Here is a 23659-nt window from a genome sequence, read left to right as displayed (position 1 = left end):
AACACAAGAAACATATCTATGTATATACATATATACTGTATGTATGTATGTATATGTATGTAAGTATGTATGTATGTATGTAAGTATGTATGTATTTATGTATGTATGTATGTATGTATGTACTGTATTTAAAGAACAGAAAAGAAGGAGCAGGTTTCACTCTGCGTGCTGATGTCGTGATGGCATTATCTTATCTGACTTGAAACTACAGTTGTTTCCATGGCGACAGAGTCCAGGTCAGATAGATCGGATAGTTCCCATGATGAACTGAAAGAGTAAACACACTGAGGACCATCGTCCTTCATACTGCAGACAGAGGCCTTCAGCTGATGATGAAGAGCTCCAACTGACCCTCAGATGTGTTGACTCTAAACTGACCCTCAGATGTGTTGACTCTAAACTGACCCTTAGATGTGTTGACTCTAAGAGTATAAATTCAGTCGCCTCCACTCTCTCCCTCACTGTCTATTGAGGATCAGATGATGAAGGCTGTTCAGTCTACCGCTCTGTCTCTGATGACAATGGTAATGATGATGGTAATGATGATGATGATGAGGGTCTCCGCTGGTCCTCTTCCTGCTTCATTCGACAGGTGAGCTTTAAATGCACTTTATGAATCTCTGGTCAGAAGATAAAACTAGAGGATGGAAAGTTTGTGGTGCAGGGAATCAATTCCCCCCGAAGATCATTTTTCAAAGAAAAAGGAAAGAAAATTCCTGCACACATTTGTCACCTCTGCATTGGTTAATTTATTTGGTTGACGTTTCGGTGACAAGGACCTTTGCCATGTCTAGATACCCAGAGGGCAGGAACCTTTACTATCCAAAGAGCCATTTTTGGCCCCAAAAAAAAGGTATCTGTCTTGAGCCACAAACAGATATGAAACATATAATGAAGGTAACAGTCAATTTAAGTGTAAACTAGCCTATAGTAGGTCTAAATGAGCATTCATTAATATGTTTGTAGCAATTTTTAATGGCCCTGTCTTTGGTGGTCGTTGTGGAGAGGGTTATATCATAATTATTTTTTTTTATTTTTTTCACATTTGACAAACTAGCAGCAGTAGTTGAGTTTGGAGATTTGATCCAATTCTACAACCAAGTACAACTGCTCTGCTTTAACTGCTCTGCTTTCTCTTATCCCCAGTCTGATACTTTTTAGCAACTTTTTAAAAACTTTTTGTTCTGGAAATGTCTTTTAATATTACTTTTTTGACGTTTGCTAAATTCTCGCTGCAGATCAAGCGTAACAGTTAACCAGCGGCGTTGGCGGTGAAAGCAAATTAATCTGTCTACACACAATTTCTTCATTTTCTTTTAAAACTTTTCTGTTTTGAATTTTTAATCCAAAGCTATGGAAACTGGCCGCTATTGAGGTTTGGCAACATTTTGAGAAAATGGTGCTGGTGTTGTATGAAACTCTGTTTACCCCTGGAGCTCTGTTCCCCTAACTACATTTTAAAAGGAAGGAAAACAGGGGGAACAGACTTCTACACATCACCCGGGTGTATATGTACGTAGGCTATGATGCACATTTTAGTTGACTGAAATGTTATGTAGCCTAAATGGAGAATGTAGGAATCACTTTACGCCTACAACATTAATAAAAAAAAAAAAAAATTCATTTCCATATAAAAAAATGTAAAACCCAATGCAGAGATGACAAGTGTTTTCTTTGGAAAATAATAATAATAATAATAATAATAATAATAATTATAGTACATGTAATAGTACATGTGAAGATGAAGATGTTATCTGTGTGTAGGCGTGATGATCTGAACGCTGACACTTCTCACCTGCTAAAGATCAGAGAGGAAAACTCCACCAGGTGAGTCATGACACCATCTTTATCTCCACAACATGATGAAAAAACATTGTCATTATAAAATCTGAACATTAACAAAGGTAAAAAAAATACTAATTATGTGAAACACTCCTGGTAATTACATTATATCATGATGTCATTAATGATAAGAGACAGAAATAAATAAAGAAATGTTAAATCATTTAAGGAAAAGTTCACTGTTATGATCTTATCTTGTGACAAACACAAGTCAGATCAGACTGTGGTTGTACTGGGCAGCTTCCAGGTATGAATGTGTAACTGTGTGAATGTGATCAGGGCGTTCCTGCAAAAAGAAGAGAGGCTGCCTCTCAGTGAACCTTCCCTGAAAAAATAAAGGTTAAAAAAAAAGAAAAAAAAAAGAGTGTGGTCTAGACCTACTCTATCTATAAAGTGACCTGGGATAATGTCTGTTATGAACTATAAATAAAGTTCAATTGAAATGTCTTGTGATAATAATATTAATCACTTAGTGACAGAAATCTCTGACTCAACGTTAACAGATAGAGATTATTATAATTATCAATAAGTTCAGAATCATGTTTGTAAATACAGTTACAAGAATACATCTTAAAATCATAAGATACAAATGTTGTCTTCCGTAAAACACTGCTGAAATAATCGGTTTCTTGTTTCGTCAGCAGGTTTGAGTCCCGTCAACACGTCAACAACACCAAGGATGACACAAGGTCACAAATATACACAATATACACAACACATACACAGTAATACAAAGTAAAACACACACGCAGACTGAGAATATTGCCCATTGTGTCACTTGATGTGTTGAACTTCATTAGAAATTTTTTTTTTTAACCAAAGTGTTCTTAAGAATACTATAAGAAAACATTGCTGCAACTTTAAGAAAGATGATATATTTCCTCCTCAGAGACGTGTCATCAAACAACACGCCGGACAACATGACCATCTCTACGTTCATGTACGTAGATTCTTTATCTCACTTTTTTAATCAGCTTAGATATCTGTTCAAACTCGCCTTTGTTTGTTTTCCAGGTTTGTGTTTCCTCTGGACAAAGTGTAAGACATTTTTATTCAGCAAATATTCACCTGTACAGATCTGATTCACCTGTACAGATTTGATTTGATTAGATTTGATTTAGCTGTTTATTCCTACCCTTTAACACGATCCACAAAAGCGTTTCATAAATTAGCTCCACTAGCGGTGGCAGGGAATAACCAGAGAATGGTTGCGGTTTCAAAGGGTAACTACCGTTTTTTTTCAACCTGGATCCTATTTTCCTATGTTTTTGTGTGTAAGTGACTGATAGGAACAACAATCTTTGAAACTGGTCCAGTATTAAGCGTGAACGCTGTAACCAGCAGCCACAGACCGGCTGCAATGTAACCCAATGGGGCAAATGTTCAGCGTCAGTTTGGTTCACTAAAAGTACTTTCTTTGCCACTTAAAGGCTTAGATTATCATTGTGTCTGACAAAATTATGGAAAGGATCCCTACATAGATAGACATTTTTAAAACCTCTTTGATACATTTCTGTTTAACCAGAAACAACTCTGAAGTCGCTAGCACTAAACCCACCAGACTCCATTTAAAAAAAATACTTTTAGCATGTGTAGAGGCAACATATTTTCACATGTAAATCAGTAAACTATGTTTTTATTTCAACCAAAACTAGAGTTGTTGGAAAAGTGGAAAGATGACCCAAAACGGCTTTTCATAGTTTTATTTTGTTTCTGTCGACTTTGAATGAAGTGTATTTTACGAAGCTAAAATTACTGCTTACTATTTTTAGCCCTTCTTCCCTTTCCCTAAGTGGCTTTGCCACTTGTCAGGCCACCATTGTAAATAAGAAACTAAAAATAAAGGTGAAATAAATTAAATAAATAAAACTGTTTATATACATGGAGTCTGGTTTGTTTAGCGAACGCAATTTTGCGGATGTTTTTATGTGACTCTTTAACAGAATGGTTGACCTCCCAAGAAATCCTTTCCATAATGTTCTCAGACACTTAGAATATTAATCTGAGCCTGTCAGTGGCAAAACGAGCACTTTTGTTTGAACATAAATACATGCTGGACAATTGCCCTATTAACTTACATTGTAGCTTGTTTCACCGCTGCCGACTGCAGCAATCTCGCTTAATACTGGACAAATGTTGAAAATCGTTGTTCCTATTAGTCACTTAGACACAAGGTTTTAAAAAAACGGTAGTTACCCTTTAAACACGTTGGTTTGGGTTAAAATATGATGCTACTTCAGTTCTTGTTACACGCGTGACGCAGAACCAACCCATTCTCACTCCCAACTTGTAAAATATGGATGGTTGGGCAGTAGCTCTCAGCGTCAGAGACAACGCAAAAATTACGTTTGTATGGAACACACCGGGCAGAGCACCAGCGCGACAGTGGCGCTGTAAGATGACGTAGTATTAAAGGAGAATTCCGGTCAATTTCAACCCGTAGCTCTGTTGTTTGTAAATTTGGAGTGCTCTCAGTAGCGAGAAAAACGAAAACAATCGGTGCTGCCTACACCATGTTATCCTCCTGCTAGAGTTAGCAGCCAACAGGCTTAAACAGGGCAAGTTTTAAGCTTGTTTTTAGCCTCTAAACATGTTTGAAATGTCATTACAAGTGCCTACCCATGTGCAGTTATTCCTACCGAGGGAACACAGCGAATTTGACTGCAGTAGCTGTGACAGAAATGCATAAAAGTTGTGTTAATCCATACCTCTGTTTATTTCCTGGTTTCTGGTGAAGTCCACACTAGTTGATTGCCAAACTCATACAATCCAATATTCCAAAACGTATTTTTCCCCCAAAAAACCCATTTGCCGTGGTTATTTCCATAGTAATGACTGTAGCAACAAGCTGTAACCTGACACCACACCACAGCTCAGCCTGCAGAGTGGCCGGCTTAAGCCTGTTGGCTGCTAACTCTAGCAGGAGGATAACACGGTGTAGGCAGCACCGATTGTTTTAGTTTTTCTCGCTACTGAGAGCACTCCAAATTTACAAACAACAGAGCTACATATTGAAATCGACCGGAATTCTCCTTTAAGAGCGACAAGGGTAGTGAGTAGTAAAAGAAAGGAAGGCCGAAATGTTGGGCAAGGAGGTTGGTTGGGGTGGTGGATGGATCAAACAACACAGGACTTTCACCCAGGAGACTGGGGTTCGTGTCCTGTTCTTGTCCTGCGTGTCACTGAAACGTACATTTAATAAACCCGACCACGATCTTTTCTTAAACCTAACTGTCTCGTTTTTGTGCCACATGTCAGTCAGTGTATGTCCCGACGCAGAGCGTCAAAAATAACATCAAGAGTCCCGACGCTAAAGGAGTCTTTTAGGGTGAATAACAAACGCCAAAGGCACATGAGTAAGCGTCTGTATTTTAGCGATGGGAGGGTGAGAATGTATTGGCAGAACGTGATGTAGCTCCATTTGTTCTGTAAAGAAAAAAACTTCAAACGGGACATGAACCCCGCTCTCCTGGGTGAAAGTGCTGTTTGTTTGACACATCCACCTGCCTCCTTACGCAGAAATGTGGTGCTCTTATACTTCATCACCTTACTTCCTGCTTTGCTCCCATCATAACTACTATGGCCACTAGAGGGTGCTGCTGCTATAAACTTAAATATAGGTCGTAATGCTGCTCGATCAAACGAGTTATGGTAATGTTTTTCGGGGGAGGACAGTCTTTCTGATTCATCTGTACAGATCTGATTTACATGTAGAGGTAAATATCTAGGAGCTTTGTATATCAAGGTATTCCTTTCTCTCTTTGTGTTTCAGGGAATCGTCTCCGGGGTATGTATTACTGCACGACTTTATGTGTGACCTTTGACCTCTATGAAATAATCTGATTGGCTGAGGGAAACAGCAGTGTGCGGAGTCACAGAACCCGCTGATATCATTATCTCTGATATCCATTCAGAATAAACATCCATAAATCCATTTAGAAAATCATAAGTCTGTCTCACCAATACATTAAAAATAATGGACGTAGCATTTGTGACGGCACCCATTGGTTTGTGGACTGCCCTTTTGAAGCCTTGAGTTTGCCGATAAGAGTGTCACCATCTATTTCTTTTTTAACCAGACATGACTATTTTTTGGGAAGAGGGTGGAGCTGGGGATGATGACACAGCCAAGCCAGTGTTGTTTATGGTTGCAATGGAGCTCCGCTAAGCTAAACGCTAAAGTCGGAAAGTTGCCAATTTTCAACCCTTTGAAGCGAGTCATCCAGCAGAGATTTACCAACGGGTAAATCAGCATGTACGGCAGTACAGAAAATCTGCCAACTTTCCCTTAAGTTACCAGCTAACGCTAGCTAGCTATAGGATGACCAGATGTCCCGGTTTAACCGGGACGCTAAAATGTCCAGGTGTAACCGGGACGCTAAAATGTCCAGGTTTACACCAACCACTATGAAATCCCGGTTGTCAATGATTAAATAGCCGACATGGTCTTAATATAGCCCAATCATTAACTAAACCCATGTAGAAAGACTAATAAAGTGTCCAGCATATGATTTTAACAAGGTGTGTGTGTGTCAGTCAATCGTTGCGGTCTGCGTCTGCATAATCTGTGCAGCCAGCATTACAATGTATATTTGTAAACATTGTTGCAATGCATCTTCTTAGCTGTCTCGTTTTAACCAGTCCCTCCAGGATTTTGCAGCTTTTTTTTGAGATTGTTGCGGCCCAAAATGCCTGATTTTGCAGGAGCTGTCCTCAATTTAGGTTATAGTGTCGTCTCATCTCTGGTTTTTCCTGCGTCCACCGTGTGTGTTTATGTGTGTGTGCGCGCGTCAGTCGCGGGGGGAACTGAGCAACAGCCCCGCCTGCAGAAGAGAGCCATCAGGATTGAAACAGCAGCAGCTTCAGCGACTTTAGAGTGAAAAAACGTTACAGTCTACATTGATGTTAAAATATATACAGGTTGGCAGGACGGTCTGAAAAGTTTTGCACGGTCTTTCGCTGTACGTTTTGTTGGTAAATGTGGGATGTTCGAGTCACACACGTCTCATCTTCATATCAGAAACAAGGAAATTAATTTGGCGACGTACGCAAATTCTGATTTGAACACAACTTGTGCATAATGATGTAGGCTACCCACCTTACCTAATGCTTTAGTTTATGTGTTGTTCATGCATGAGGTCATGAATGAGAGGCTATGAACTCATGTCAATTCCTGATGGTTCATAAGATATAAAGGAATGAAGTAATGGACAAATCATGAATTAATTCATGCATGAATTCATTCCAAATAATTTGTTTAGTACCATGCAATGCAATTAAAAAGCATCCCGGTTTTCATCCATCCATCCATCTTCTTCCGCTTATCCGGTAACGGGTCGCGGGGGTAGCAGCTCCAGCAGGGGACCCCAAACTTCCCTTTCCTGAGCCACATTAACCAGCTCCGACTGGGGGATCCCGAGGCGTTCCCAGGCCAGGTTGGAGATATAATCCCTCCACCTAGTCCTGGGTCTTCCCCGAGGCCTCCTCCCAGCTGGACGTGCCTGGAAAACCTCCCTAGGGAGGCGCCCAGGGGGCATCCTTACCAGATGCCCGAACCACCTCAACTGGCTCCTTTCGACGCGAAGGAGCAGCGGCTCTACTCCGAGCTCCTCACGGATGACTGAGCTTCTCACCCTATCTCTAAGGGAGACACCAGCCACCCTCCTGAGGAAACCCATTTCGGCCGCTTGTACCCTGGATCTCGTTCTTTCGGTCATGACCCAGCCTTCATGACCATAGGTGAGGGTAGGAACGAAAACTGACCGGTAGATTGAGAGCTTTGCCTACTGGCTCAGCTCTCTTTTCGTCACAACGGTGCGATAAATTGAGTGTAATACCGCACCCGCTGCGCCGATTCTCCGACCAATCTCCCGCTCCATTGTTCCCTCACTCGCGAACAAGACTCCAAGGTACTTGAACTCCTTCACTTGGGGTAAAGACTCATTCCCTACCTGGAGAAGGCACTCCATCGGTTTCCTGCTGAGAACCATGGCCTCAGATTTAGAGGTGCTGATCCTCATCCCAGCCGCTTCACACTCGGCTGCGAACCGATCCAGTGAGTGCTGAAGGTCACAGGCCGACGATGCCATCAGGACCACATCATCTGCAAAAAGCAGCGATGAGATCCCCAGCTCACCAAACTGCAACCCCTCTCCACCCCGACTACGCCTCGATATCCTGTCCATAAATACTACAAACAGGATTGGTGACAAAGCGCAGCCCTGGCGGAGGCCAACTCTCACCTGAAACGAGTCCGACTTACTGCCGAGAACCCGGACACAGCTCTCGCTTTGGTCGTACAGAGATTGGATGGCCCTGAGAAGGGACCCCCTCACCCCATACTCCCGCAGCACCTCCCACAGTGTCTCCCGGGGGACCCGGTCATACGCCTTCTCCAGATCCACAAAGCACATGTAGACCGGTTGGGCATACTCCCAGGCTCCCTCCAGGATCCTTGCGAGAGTAAAGATCTGGTCCGTTGTTCCACGACCAGGACGGAATCCGCATTGTTCCTCTTCAACCTGAGGTTCGACTATCGACCGAACCCTCCTTTCCAGCACCTTGGAGTAGACTTTACCGGGGAGGCTGAGAAGTGTGATACCCCTGTAATTGGCACACACCCTCTGGTCCCCCTTTTTGAAAAGGGGAACCACCACCCCGGTCTGCCACTCCTTAGGCACCGTCCCCGACTTCCACGCAATGTTGAAGAGGCGTGTCAACCAAGACAACCCCTCCACACCCAGAGCTTTAAGCATTTCTGGACGGATCTCATCAATCCCTGGGGCTTTGCCACTGTGGAGTTGTTTAACTACCTCAGCAACTTCCACCAGGGAAATTGACGACAATCCCCCATCATCCTCCAGCTCTGCCTCTACCATAGAGGGCGTATTAGTCGGATTTAGGAGTTCCTCAAAGTGCTCCTTCCACCGCCCTATTACCTCCTCAGTTGAGGTCAGCAGCATCCCATCCTTACTGTACACAGCTTGGATGGTTCCCCGCTTCCCCCTCCTGAGGTGGCGAACGGTTTTCCAGAAGCACCTTGGTGCCGACCGAAAGTCCTTCTCCATGTCTTCTCCGAACCTCTCCCACACCCGCTGCTTTGCCTCTTTCACGGCAGAGGCTGCAGCCCTTCGGGCCCTTCGGTACCTTGCAACTGCCTCCGGAGTCCCCTGGGATAACATATCCCAGAAAGACTCCTTCTTCAGTCGGACGGCTTCCCTGACCACCGGTGTCCACCACGGTGTTCGTGGGTTGCCGCCCCTTGAGGCACCTAAGACCCTAAGACCACAGCTCCCCGCCGCAGCTTCAGCAATGGAAACTTTGAACATTGTCCACTCGGGTTCAATGCCCCCAGCCTCCACAGGGATGCACGAAAAGCTCCGCCGGAGGTGTGAGTTGAAAGTCTGTCGGACAGGGGCCTCCTCCAGACGTTCCCAGTTCACCCGCACTACCCGTTTGGGTTTACCAGGTCTGTCCAGAGTCTTCCCCCACCCTCTGACCCAACTCACCACCAGATGGTGATCAGTTGACAGCTCTGCCCCTCTCTTCACCCGAGTGTCCAAAACATACGGCCTCAGATCAGATGAAACGATTATAAAATCGATCATTGACCTTTGGCCTAGGGTGCTCTGGTACCAAGTACACTTATGAGCATCCCTATGTTCGAACATGGTGTTCGTTATAGACAATCCATGACTAGCACAGAAGTCCAACAACAAACAACCACTCTGGTTTAGATCAGGGAGGCCGTTCCTCCCAATCACGCCTCTCCATGTGTCTCCATCATTGCCCACGTGCGCGTTGAAGTCCCCCAGCAGAACTATGGAGTCCCCTACTGGAGCCCCATACAGGACTCCATTCAAGGTCTCCAAGAAGGCCGAATACTCCGAGCTCTTGTTTGGTGCATACGCACAAACAACAGTCAGAGTTTTCCCCCCCACAACCCGCAGGCGTAGGGAGGCGACCCTCTCGTCCACTGGGGTAAACTCCTTTTAGAAACTAAACGGTTTTAGTTCCGGGAAATCTGGTCACCCTAGCTAGCTAGCTTAGTTGGCATAATGCTGACCAAGACATTGAAGGCGACCGAATGTTCCAATTAACTTTAATGAAGTGAAAAAACAGTGATAGGGTCAAAGTTTAAGATGAAAACACCCAAAAACAAGTTCAGGTCTATTTTAATGGACACAGGCCCATGGCTGGTATTGCTAAGCCGCTGTCCTGATTGACAGGTTGGCGTGTAGCCACACCCTAAAGCATCCCCTGCTTTATAGTCTATTTTAAAATAAATGGGACCATAATTTACAAAATCAACACCATGCTATATTGAAAAAGATTTTAAAGTAGCGATTGAGACCATAAACTCAATATGAAAATGTTTACTGAGGTAATAAATCAAGGCAGAAGTAGGGGCATTTTTTAAGCCTTGGCTTCATTTTTCAGACCCGAAAGCTTCATCCATTATTTTAAATTTTTACAGTCTGTGGTCTTAGTCCAGAAAAATACTTTGCACCGTCTACAATGTGAGACAGGTGCGTCGGACAGGGACAAGCAGGTCAAAAGTTGAAAAGAAAACTCCTGCACACTGTCTAACTTGCAAAAAATATATATAGTTTAATAGCAGGCAACATTTCGGTACTAGACCATCTTCAGGCAAATAGTGTTGCATCCTGAGAAGCCATCTTTTGTAGGAGGTGACTGTTTTTTGTGCACATCAACAACTTCGACATGAAATCTTGCATAAATACATAACGTTCATCCACATATCCATTTCTATAGATGGAGCTTAAAGTCTGTGGTCTTACCAATGGTCTCCATGTTTACATATTTCACCTGTGGTCTCCATGTTTACCTGTCTCACCTGTGGTTTCCATGTTTACCTGTCTCACATGTGGTTTCACCTGTTTCACCACAGCTTGGGTAAAGGTAGATGCGCCCTCTCCACCTGTCTGACAGCGAACCTCGGCGCCTCCCTGCAGGGTGGGGACGAGACGGCCGGCCACGCCACCACCGACCCATTCGGAATCGGAAAGAAGTGACAGGAAGCAGCTGTTAACACAGCATCATCCATAGTTATATATATACATAGATAACATATTCGGCTTGTGAGATCTTGGGATCAATCTTGGGACAACTGACCAGTTCTGCCCATGAAGACTCATAGAAAAAATACTTTTCTGCTGCTTTTGGATGTTGATGCAAAAGAAATTCCAAACTAAGCAACACTGAATAACGGTCTTTACAATATTTTACTGCTATGAACGTATTGAATTTAATTTCACAAGAGGTAACATTAATCCTTCTTGTGATGACCCTGTGGTTGTCCCTGTGCTATGCTGTTTTGGTGTGTGTGTCTTTAACTGTGTTCCAGGGTGCCTGTAGGCGGAGCCAAGGCCAGAGGAGATGTGGCACACCTGTACGGCCTGGCTCACATGAATTTAAGATGGCTGCAAACTCTTCTCTGGTCTCTCTCTTCACCATACACAACCCTGGGGACACTCCAGCACTATTTGTTATACTCTTTTTTTTCCTTTTACACACACTTCATGTTACACTCACTCATTTGTAGTTGGGCCAAATAAAGCCTTTAAGTATATGTTTGTGTGAGCTTACTCTTTTGTTTCAAGAAGGAGCAAACTTGTAACAATCTTTTTAAGACAACATAAAGTTGACTGTAAAATACTGATTTAAGCTAATGCTAGCTTGTGTCAGTTAAAGCATTTTTTATTAAAGTAATTACTAATATATCAGTAAGACAGAGATGGGGACTCGAGTCTGAGACTCGGACTCGAGTCGCACTTAAGTCGCACGAACAGCTGACTTCAGACTTGACGCGGACTCGACCCAAAAGACTTCAGACTTGACTCGGACTCGAGCTTCGAGACTCGTCAACAACCTGTTTTCATACAATTATTGCTTTTTAAATCTAAATGTATTAATGTATTTCTATGTTCTTTTAATGGCGCATATACGGGGAAATGTATGACGAGCTGTATGTCCCCTGCCCTTTGCCATAATGTGCAACGTAACGCATGCGCCTATGTGCGCACACATATCAAAAAATGCATTGCAGATGGCGACACCAAGTCCTCCTGGAGTTGTGCCTTTTGTCATTAGTTTTGCTTTCAATAACTTCGTAAACAGTGGCAGTAAGCGAGCAGCTACGTGCAAGGTGTGTGGCACCAAGATAAATGATGCCGGATCAACAACGTCGGACTTCATCAGGCGTCTCAAAACACATCCAAATAGGTCAGTCACTCACACGTTAATGTGAAAGAGACGTTACATTTAGCATATATCGTCACAGGTAACAAGCTAACCATCGCAAAGTGTTGTGCTAATGCTGGGAACAGGGAAATAGTATCTTTATAGTTAGTAGTCGCTGAGGCTAAGAAATCCATGTCGCACAGGAGGCGGGACGCACGGATCCATCTCCCCAGGAACAAACGCTGTGTCGGGTGGGCAAACTCAGGTGATGCGTAATTGATCCCGTGGAGGATTTGTAGGCTATTAAGTGAACAAGGTGTACCCGGTCCACCAAACACTGGGCCGTCTTGACTGTCTTAATTCTGCACATATTTCTGTTACTGTAGTCCTATTTACTATCTATTTCATTATTTCATCCATGCGTGGCGCAGCGGATCCGTGCGAACTGTCACCTGCCGTGGAGACGCTGGCCTCACTAACCTCTCCTCCTCTGAGTCGCTCTGGACTCAGTTTCACTGAGCGTACTAACACTTAGAAATTAAATGGCATTACATCAGTGAGTTCAAACTGCTTATTGTGCGTAATTTGGACTGACACTGAGATGCATGTTGTTCTGTAACTGGTGTGGCGCTACCACTTTTTTCTTGATTTCCACTTCGACATTTTTTTGAGTGAAAGAGACATTACATTTAGCACATATCATCACAGGTAACAAGCTAACCATTGCAGTGTTGTGCTAATGCTGGGAACATGCAAATTGTATCTTTATAGTTGTATCCATATGATGTGACAGCTACAGGACATGCTTTGAATTCATAAGATTTAACAATACAGTGTTAGGGACAGATCAGATGGCCAGAGACTTGAGACTTGACTTGGACTTGACTTGGACTCATTGCAAAAGACTTGAGACTTGACTTGAACTTGCCCCCAAAGACTTGAGACTTGACTTGGACTCGAGCTCAAAGACTTGAGACTTGACTTGGACTTGCAAAAAATGACTTGTGAACATCTGCAGTAAGATGCTAAAAGCGTTTTGTCGTTTGTTGAAGCGGCAGCTCTGTGGCTGAACTGCAGGTCCTCGACTGGCCACTTGAGGTGAGTCAATCTCCATAGACCTCCATGTTTAAAATCCCAACTTCACAGCAGAAATAAACATGTTTACAGCCTGGTACAAAAAAACGGCTTTGGTCTCTATAGCTAATGTCACCCTTCATGACAACTGTATGGAGGGTGAATTTTTATATAACTGGCCTGTTTAAATTATATTAAAGCTTAAAGCCGAGTACTGCGACTAGCTACACAAGGTTTGAAAACCTGTATTTTTAATTTAACCAAGTATCCTGTATCATGAATATGTGTTGGCATTTGTAGCAAAGCAGGATCTTCAACGAGAAATTATTTATTTATGAACATCGAATCCGACCTACTGCCCTTTGCTATGTGTCATCCCCCATCTCTCTCCCCCTTTCATGTCTATCCACTGTCACTTTGTAATAAAGGGAAAAGCCCCCCAAAAAAAATCGTCATCCTGTCGCTCCAATTATCAACTGCAACCGATGCCGTGTCTACGTAGTCTATATGTATATATGGGTGAAGCCCATCTGTCATCTGCTCACTGCTGTTTGGGGGTGTTGTCAGTGTGGGCACACTGATTGCCAATGCACAGAGCATGATCAGGCACTGGTTATATGGAGAGACAACATGCACAAAAAAAATCACTCTGCTATTTCTTTTGATAGGAAGTTATTCAAAGAAAACCCATATTTTCCGCCCTCCTCGGACCTGAAGATAGAAAGAGCACACTGGGCTTTTGTTACCCGACCATCTGGATAGAGCACACCGGGCCTTTGTAACCCGACCGTCCGGAAATGCACCACCAAGATTGATAGTGGTCAAGTTCGCCAGCCACTGAACCAAAGAGGACATAATAAGCGTAATAGGCATAATAAGTGCAGCGTAATGAGAACTACCTAAAAAAATTATATTTTTGTAGCCTACTTTGGTTTTATAGTTTTGCCAATTTCCCATTCAATAACATGGAGGGGGCGGGGCTTATGACCTATACTGCAGCCAACCACCAGGGGGCGGTCAAGATGTTTTGGCTTCACATTAATTACCGTCACCTGTTGGGACATAGATGCTGTCCGTACCGTCTCTGGTTCTGGCTCTGACCACGGGAACAGAAACAGGACAGCTCACTTCAACGCAGCGTAATAACTCCTGAAAATAATATCCATCTCGCAAATGTATCTGTCTCTGCAGTCATCTCAACCATCGAATATAGCGACAGGAAAATAATACGGCTTTTTTTTTTTCCTGTGAAGAAATGTGTCGCGGTGTTGGTGAATTCTTAAAAAAAACCAATGCACCACTAAATGTTGCGTTAAAATGCGTTGTAACTCGCGTTACTGAGATTGTAACGAGTATAATGTTACCGAAATTTAATTAGTAATGCGTTATATTACTGCGTTACAGCAAAAAGGAATACATTACTGTAATTGCGTTACTTTTGTAACGCGTTACTCCCAACACGAGGCTTCTCCCAGCAGATCTGCATCAAAACAGCGCAGCAAAGTTGCGAGTTGCAGAGAGACACTTGTTTACAATTATTTTGATTCTAGTCGGCACTTGATAATTTTATGAGCCAGTTTGTTTGTACTGTAGTTTGTATTGTTTTATTTCCTCAGCCTAGTGAATGGAAAATAGGCCTATTTTAATTCAGATTGGCACAATTATGTGCATTGATGTAATTCTTTTGCCCTCTCTGCCTGTAGCAAGTAGCCTACAATTCAATAAAAATAGTATGAATCTACATCCCTTGATGATATTATTATTTATATACAGGAGCCTATAGCCTTCCTATCAATTGTTTTTAAGCGCAATAAACACGGAAAATATTTGACCAGAACTTTTCCCATTTGACCGGTAAAATGAAACCTTACAGGTCACATGACCGGTGTTACACCGAAATCTGTGACCCATCGAGATCGGTGTCCCCTTACCTCAACCTCAACCAAACCTTTGTCCCTAACCTTAACCACAGAGGGGGGGCACTACGCTTTTAACAGGAGGGACACAGATCACGACGGGTCACAGATTTCGGTGCAACACCGGCACCATTTTTTTTAATTCATTCATTCAGAATACAAATATACAAACAAACAAGGCATACTTACAAATCCACTTCAAAAATAGAGCTTTTGCCTCGGGTCGAGCATATAAACAAAACCTAGGAGCTTAAATACATAACAAATCAACATAAAGAAGAAAATAAACTAAAAGAAAATAAATAGAAGGGGCTATCTCAAATTAAGTTTCAAGTAAATAAATCAATTTAAGGGCTTTTTTTTATCCTTAACCCATTTCAGTGACTTACACAAAAGATTTAACTCATTCTTCCAATGGATCAGGGAGGGGTTGGTCTTAAAATATCTACATTTATGTATAAAATTAGCCTGGTAAAACCCTGACGAACTTCCGTCAAATTTGAGATTTGCTCTGCAAGTCAGTCTGGCCAAGAGCCCATTCAAGGCACCAATCACAACAGTTGAGGTGGGCTTTACACGATGACGATAGCGCAGCAACGGCAAGCAGCTTTTTGTTTACATTCAACATGACGGCCACCAAAGCGCAGCAACCCGTTGATGCCGCTGTCGCTGCTACGTCACCCGGATTGTTGGTCTGATTGGTTGAAGGACTATCCAATTGCGCCCAGAGGCATTTGAGCGGCGTCCGTTGGTGATGCCCCTTTGGAAATGAGCTGGGAATGAACCTTCCCCAGACCTACTCTCAATTACAACTGAGAAGGGTCTGGTGTCAACCAGGCTAGTATAAAATGTTTTCCTAAAAGCACCAAATTGTTGAGAACAAAATCTACCTTCTTTGCTACGTGGAGTGTCATTCAACTTATGGCTACATATACCTGACAGAGAGAAAGAAGAGGTCAAGAATAATTTTCTGTAATCAGCCACGTAGTGTATAACAACACAGAGAAAGAGATGAGGAGGGATGATATAACATTTTGTTCATGGAACGGTATTAACGAACCAGTCAAGAGAGGCAAAGTGCTTGCCCATCTTAAATCCCTGCAAGCTGACATTATTTTCTTACAAGAGACGCATCTGAAGAATGAATCCCACACCAAACTCAGGTGTAGGTGGATACAGCAGATATATCACTCCAATTCTTCAGTAAAGGCTAGAGGGGCAGCCATTCTGATCCGCAGAGGAGTTTTTGTTTTAAACTCCTCTCCACAATAGCAGACAGGGATGGGAGGTATGTCATTGTTGCAGGGGAAATCCATTCTACACCAATAACTTTGCTCAATATGTACGGTCCAAATTGTGACGACCCTGAATTTTTTAGGAAGGTTCTTAATGTAATTCCACACATCTCCTATACCAGCCTTGTATTGAGGGTGATTTTAACTTAGTTTTGGATACTTATCTGGATAGGTCTTCTGCACTGAGGGTGGAGCCGTCAAAGGCATGCAACCTCTACTAGAGTGTTTAAAAGATATTAAGGCCTGGATGGCTTCTAACTTTTTAAATCTAAATGAAGAAAAAACTGAGGTCATTGTGTTTGGACCCAGTCGGGCCGATGATATTCTGACTGATTGACCTGGGCTACCAACAACAATATGCGAAACCCATAGTCACAAATCTGGGTGTCAAAATAGACAATGGTTTTAAACTTGATAAACAGATAAATAATGTTGTTAAATCGAGTTTCTATCACTTGAGGCTTTTATCTAAAATGAAACCTGTTTTATCTCGTAAGCACTTTGAGCATGTGATTCATGCTTTTATTTCAACTTGTTTAGACTACTGTAATGCACTTTACATTGGTGTTAACCAAACCTCTCTCTAGGGCTGAACGATTAATTGCATTTGCGATAATATCGCGATATGTTAAAACGCGATTTCCTAATCGCAAAGGCTGCGATTTGGTCACATGACTCGCGAGAGCAAATCAGTCTGCACTCCGCAGAGAAAGCATCAACTTAGCATGCTAATGCTACACTGTACTTTGAGCTGATTTCTGTCATTCAAACAACTCTGAGTTGTAGTTTAAAACTTTTACAGCCATTTTAATAAAATTAAGGGTTTTATTCTGGTTCGAGTCCATACGTGCAGTTAATGGATACAGACACGCAGAACTGAAAGCTCGGTTGGCAACTAGCTCTGATTAGCGGTTAGCTCCGGTTAGCGGTTAGCTCCGTTATAAAGATATGGAGTGGAGGAGCTGCCACTGAGAGGGGTAACAACCAGACTCTGATAAATGACGTTCGGGGAGCTTTCACAGCAGCGTGGCCGCGGTGTTTCAACGGTTTTATTAGTACAGTTAATCCCACGGCAATAACACCAGCAACTAGCTAACGTAATGATAGCCTCTCTGAGCAAGTGCACACGGCAGCACGCAACTTCACGAGGGGGAGGGGCTGGAGGCAGCTCCTCTCTGTGCACTGTAAAAAATTACACTGTTTTGTGTGTGTATATGTGTGTGTGTGTGTGTGTGTGTGTGTGTGTATACTATATTTTTACTTGTTTAACTGTCTAGTGTGTAATTGTGTGTTCATACTATAAAATGATTTATTGTTTGTCTTTGTTGAATAATACAGAAGACAAAGAGCTTAAAAAAATAATCGAATCGAAATCGCAATATTTGGGAAAAAAATCGCAATTAGATTATTTTCAAAAATCGTTCAGCCCTACCTCTCTCTCACGCTTACAGTTAGTACAAAAGGGTTAGGGTTAGGGTAAGCATGAACACATTACACCAGTCCTGACCTCGCTACATTAGCTCCCAGTCCATTTTAGAATACATTTTAAGATCTTATTGTTTGTTTTTAAATCACTGAATGGGTTGGCACCTTGCTACATCTCAGACCACTTACAAGTTTACACCCCCTCACAGTCACTTAGGTCTATTGATCAACTTCGGCTGGTCGCTCCAAAAACCAGGTTAAAAACCAGGTGCGACCGCGATTTTTCAGCTGCAGCGCCTAAACTGTGGAATGAGGCCACAGGTCAAATTGGCCCCGACCCTCGAATCTTTTAAATCCCGTCTTAAAACTCACTTGTAATTCCCTGGCTTTTAACCCAGCATGAGAACTGTGTGGTCTTATGTTGTTTTATTTCTTGTCCAGCACTTTGTAAACCTTTGTTTTTTAAATGTGCTATATAAATAAAATGGATTGGATTGGATTTTGAAATCATATATTGACAATATGAACCTATTTGATGTATGGTGGATTTCCAATGCTTCTGGCAGAGAGTATTCCTTTCACTCCAAAGTACATAATGTCTACACTAGGATCGATTATTTTTTTAGTTGATGGCAAGCTACTGCCATTTTCTTATAATATCAAATACTACAACATTTTTATTTCTGATCACAGCCCGGTATCAATTTTATTGAAACTCTATGATAATACTTCAACCCAGAGAAACTGGAGATTTAACCCTCAACTTATCACAGATGTGAAGTTTTTTGAATATCTAGAATTACACATTAAATTGTTTTTTGAAACCAATGATGAAAATGACTGCTCACCTACACTATTGTGGGAAGCTTCCAAGGCTTATTTGAGAGGATGCGTTATTTCTTTTCAGTCCTCCCTTAAAAAGCGCAACAAAGCAAAACAACTGGAACTAGAAGAAAAAATACATCAGTTAGATTTGGAAAATGCCCAGCAACCTTCTTTAGATAAGCACACTAAAATTTCAGCACTTAAATACAAACTTAATGAAATATTATCAAATAAAATTACCAGAGCCTTTATGTTTACAAAACAGAAATACTTTGAATTTGGTGACAAACCACATCAACTGCGGAAAATTGAAAATGACAGGATCATCCACCGAATTAAATCAAGAACAGGTAATATCCTTGTGTCGCCTAAAGATATTAATGATAGATTTAGACAGTTCCATGAGGCATTATATACTTCTGAATCAAATGCTCCACCAGAAGCAATGCAGTTGCTCTTAGACGAATGTGAACTCCCAACGTTAAGTCAAGTGGATCGCAGCGCATTAGATGCAGACATCACTCGTGAAGAATTTCTAGCGACCATTGGTTCATTGAAGAATGGCAAAAGCCCAGGTCCCGATGGGTTAAGCAATGAGATATACAAGAAGTTTGGGGGACTGCTTGCTCCCTTTTTATGTAAATTATATTCCCAGTCATATAAGAATGGCATACTGCCTCAGACTCTGACTGAAGCTACTATCACTCTACTTCCCAAAAAAGGGAAAAATTTAGAAGTGGGCTCATATAGGCCAATATCATTATTGAATACAGATAAAAAAATTCTGGCAAAGATACTGGCCAGAAGACGTAATGCCTTTATGGGAAAGTTGGTTCACCCTGATCAAACTGGGTTTATCCCCAACAGGAACTCTTTTCATGATTTTAGACGTCTTTTTAATATCATGCACTCTCCTAGACTCCCCAATCAAGACCTGATTATCTTCAGTCTGGATGCCGAAAAGGCATTCGACCGGGTCGAACTTATTTGCAGTCTTGCAGAAACTTAATTTTGGAGAGAAGTTTGTGTCCTGGATTAAGTTATTATACAATAGCCCCTGTGCTAGGATACTTACTAATCAAACTCTTTCCATCCAATTTCAGCTTGGTAGGGGTACAAGGCAAGGATGCCCACTAGCCATAGAGCCCCTTGCCAATTCGACAATTCGATCATATACCGAGATTCATGGCTATAACACAGAATACACGGTGAATAAAATCTCCCTGTACGCAGATGAAATTTTGCTATATTGTACCCAACCACAGGTAACAATTCCAACAATACTGAAGGTATTTCATCTATTTGGCACTTTCTCTGGGTACAAAATAAACTGGAACAAAAGTGAGCTACTACCAATACGAGTTGAGGATCGAGAATGGCTCAGTAAGCTTCCCTTCCGAGTTACATCAGACAACCTAACTTACCTGGGGATATTGGTCACCAAGAAGTACCGTGATCTGTAAGTGAGCTAACTTCCCTACCTTGTTAAACAAGCTTCAATGCAATATCCAATTCTGGAAAACACTCCCAATTTCTTTGATGGGTAGAATCAGTGCCATTAAAATGTTTTTTCTGCCTCAAATTCTTTATCTTTTCCAAAATGTACCTATATATCTTACTAAATCCTTTTTCTTCCCTTTATATGGAATTATAAATCTCACAAAAAAGGATCATCTCTGCAAGTACAGGGCCAATGGGGGGCTTGCACTCCCTAACTTTATATTGTATTATTGTTGCTCATTGGTTAGATGATACCAGTCGCCATATGATGGGCTAGAGATGGAATGTGAGGACTGTCTGCCATATTCTATTAGGGCAGTTATATTGTCACCTGTGCCACTCAATAGAACATGTTTTAAACATAATCCTATCATTTACGACACAATAAGGATATGGAAACAACTGAGAAAGCATTTCAAGCTCAGTGTGTTGTCATTTTTGCTACCTATTGCAGCAAATCCCTCCTTTACCCCCTCCACTTTGGATGGGACCTTTAATATCTGGAAGCCAATGGGGATTGGAAATGTTGGCGACCTATATGTGGGAGGGACGTTTGCATCTTTCCAGCAACTTCAGGAGAAACATAACCTGCCTAAGAATAATTTTTTTCAGATATCTTCAAATTAGAGACTAGAGATGTCAGAGTTCATCTTCCCAATTTCGACAAGGCAAAGCCAGATAAGTTAGAGGCCTGCATAAAACTGTTTGCTAAGTCACGCTACATAATTTCTCAAATATACTATCTCAATACTACCAAATGTTTAGGAGGAGAGTTTGGAGTATATCCATGACTGTTCCATTAATGCTCGACATTGCTTAATACAGTTTAAAATTCTTCACAGACTTCACTATTCTAAAGCAAAATTGCATAAAATATTTCCAGAAGTCTCACCTCTTTGTGAGAAATGTGAATGCCTAGACGCTACCTTACTTCATAGCTACACCCTATGTCCCAAATTGCAAGAGTTCTGGTGCGACATATTTTATTTTCTCTCTATGATCTTGGAGGTCCAGATAGAGCCTGACCCTGTTTTAATAGTTCTGGGTATATCTGAAGAGTTAAGGAAATTAAGAGTAGCACAACAGCATCTTCTGGCATATGGTGTCATAATCGCGAAAAAACTTATCTTACTTTTTTGGAAAAGGAAAGAGGTGCCCTCCTTCAAGTACTGGCTGACAGAACACATGGAGATAATTAGATTCATTCTGAAGGACAAGCTTAGGGACTTTGAGAAAGTTTGGCTTCTCTTGGACTCTTATCTTGACAGAGAAGGCCATTAAGACGTGAGTAAGAATACACTCCTGGGGTGGGAGGGGTGGGTAACTGAAGAAAGGGATCCTGAGAGGGTTTAAAGGGAGGGGGTGGTAAGCTATGTCGTTTTTTTGTTTGTTTATATATATATATATATATATATATATATATATAATTTGTATAATGTCTGTCACTGTTTCTGTTACTATTTGTATGATGTCTGTCGCTGTTTTTTGTTGTTATGATCATTCTTAAAGAAACACGTAAATGCCATGCAAACTTCATTGTTGAATGAAAATGTTTCACAATAAACATATTTGAAGCGAATAATATCGCTGTACTCAAGTAAATCAAAAACAAGTCTTATGTTGTTATTAATTGACCTTCCTTTCAAAAAACCTGACTGTGTCTCACCAATTATGGTCGACATACCTCCTTTTAGCCTAGTAGCAACAACTCCAGAGAGTAACTTGTAATCAGTATTCAACAATGTAATTGGTCTTAAATTATCTAAATTCTCTTGTTTTTACCAGATTTAGGAATCAAAGTAATTAGACCTTGTTTCATAGATGACATCAGTTCTTTCTTCTCTTTACATTCCATTACCGCTTTAAATAGTACATTTCTGACATCATTACAAAAGAATTGATAGAAATTTGTTGTGAGCCCGTCATTCCTTGGAGATTTGTTCAACTTCATCTTGAGAATAACTGAATCCAACTCCTCGATTCTCAGATCTGACTCACAAATATCTTTAAAGGGATCATCAATGCATGGGATAACATTCTTGATTTTATCAAACATTTGTTTGAAAAAATCAAGAATGTTATCCCATCAGCCTCTATACCAGAATAATTTGAGGAGTACAAGTTGGAGTAAAATGAGAACACTTCTTTATCTATACTTCTAAAATCTTTGCTTTCTACCCCATTTATCATTAAACTAGTAATTGAGTTTCGCTGCTGTCTATTTTTTTCCAAACTACTAAAATAGGAGTTATTTTCGCCTGCCTCTATCCATTTCGCTCTTGACCTTATAAAGGCCCCCTGTGCTCTTTCAAGATAAAGCTCATCTAACCGGACTTAACGTAACTCCATTAACTTGTTTTTTTCTTGATAATTTAGGTCCAAATTACTGGTTAATTTCCCTATTTAATTCCTTGCAAAAATTTACTGTGAATTCTCTAATCTTAAATTTAGTAAATTCCCACCAACCAATATAACCTTCAATTGAATCATCCTTTTCATTATCTCTTATAATTTCCCTAACCTTAATGCAATATTCCTCATTTTGTAACATCTTAGAATTAGACTTCCAATATCCTTTGTTTCTGCTTACACTCACTGTGGGTTCTAAAATTAGATCTATGAAACAATGATCAGATAGTGGCTCTTAGAAATTTGAGTTTGTTTAACATATGGCAGAAGTGTTGCAGGTTTAATGACACGTTTTGGATCCATTTTCACACTTCAGAGTGGACATTCAACAACTTCTAACTATACTTTGGGGACTACTTGTGAAGAGCTTGGAAAATTGCGACTGCTCAACCCGTCAACTTCACCCCCCGGCACCAATTCTTTTCTAGCGGAAACTCTGCCTGGTATACCACCTGGAGCAAACTGGTCCTTTTTTAAGCAACTTTTTAAATATTATCTTACGTTAATTATAGCCCAGAGCCTTATCATTTGTATAGGAGACTTAAATGCCCCACGCTGAGCTCTTCCCGGTGGTCCAGTTCTCAAGGCAGCTCACTTTGCAGAAAAATTATAAGTATACAACAAGACTCAGGTATAATTGATATGTGGAGAGAACGTCACCCCTTAATTAAAGATTTTGGCTTTTTTTCATCTCCCCACTCTGCCTACTCTCGAATCAATTACTTTTTAATGTTCTACAAGGATGTGCATGTGGTAAAAACATGCAGTTTAGGAATAATGGACCTAATTTTGAAAAGGAGGATTTCATCATGGAGGCTGAACTCTTCTATACCAGTAGGGAAATAGAAATGATCAGGAAGAAAATGATAATGGTGAGGTTACTCCCCCCTTCTTTCTGGGCCGCAAGGGGAAATAATTGCTAAAACAGCTGCATTGGACAAAAAACACAGGAAATAATTAATTTAGAAGTAAAATTGAAACGACTACAAAAGGAACAAGAAACAACTTTGTACCCAAATCTTGCATGACATCAGTAGGAGTTTTAAAACATTTAATACACTCTACGGGGGCTGGACCTCCCAACAGTGTCTGATACCCAAAATATGCCAAGGCAGCAACTGCAAGTGAAGAATTGAGAAGGGCTATTTCTAGGCTCAAAACCAATAAAAG

General features: G+C 41.4%; 1 protein-coding gene across 2 annotated transcripts; it reads left to right on the top strand.

The window, feature by feature from the left end:
- Nucleotides 1-444: 444 nt before the first annotated feature.
- On the top strand, nt 445-11549 carry zgc:193726 (uncharacterized protein LOC561161 homolog). 2 transcript variants are annotated; one of them, XM_036003769.1, is made up of 6 exons: nt 445-592; nt 1765-1827; nt 2487-2531; nt 2732-2782; nt 5615-5629; nt 10754-11545. In XM_036003769.1, exons 1-6 carry the CDS (start codon nt 480-482, stop codon nt 10875-10877), a joined length of 411 nt encoding a protein of 136 aa, XP_035859662.1. In that variant the 5' UTR covers nt 445-479; the 3' UTR covers nt 10878-11545. The 2 variants fall into 2 exon arrangements, with proteins under 2 accessions (XP_035859662.1, XP_035859661.1); XM_036003768.1 differs by having other exon boundaries at nt 451-592; nt 2484-2531; nt 10754-11549.
- The last annotated feature ends 12110 nt before the right edge of the window (nt 11550-23659 follow it).

The sequence above is a fragment of the Sander lucioperca genome, chromosome 7 (assembly GCF_008315115.2).
Source record: "Sander lucioperca isolate FBNREF2018 chromosome 7, SLUC_FBN_1.2, whole genome shotgun sequence".
NCBI classification, from domain to species: domain Eukaryota; kingdom Metazoa; phylum Chordata; class Actinopteri; order Perciformes; family Percidae; genus Sander; species Sander lucioperca.
Note: the sequence above shows the minus strand (reverse complement) of the source record. Positions and strands in the feature narration are given on the sequence as shown.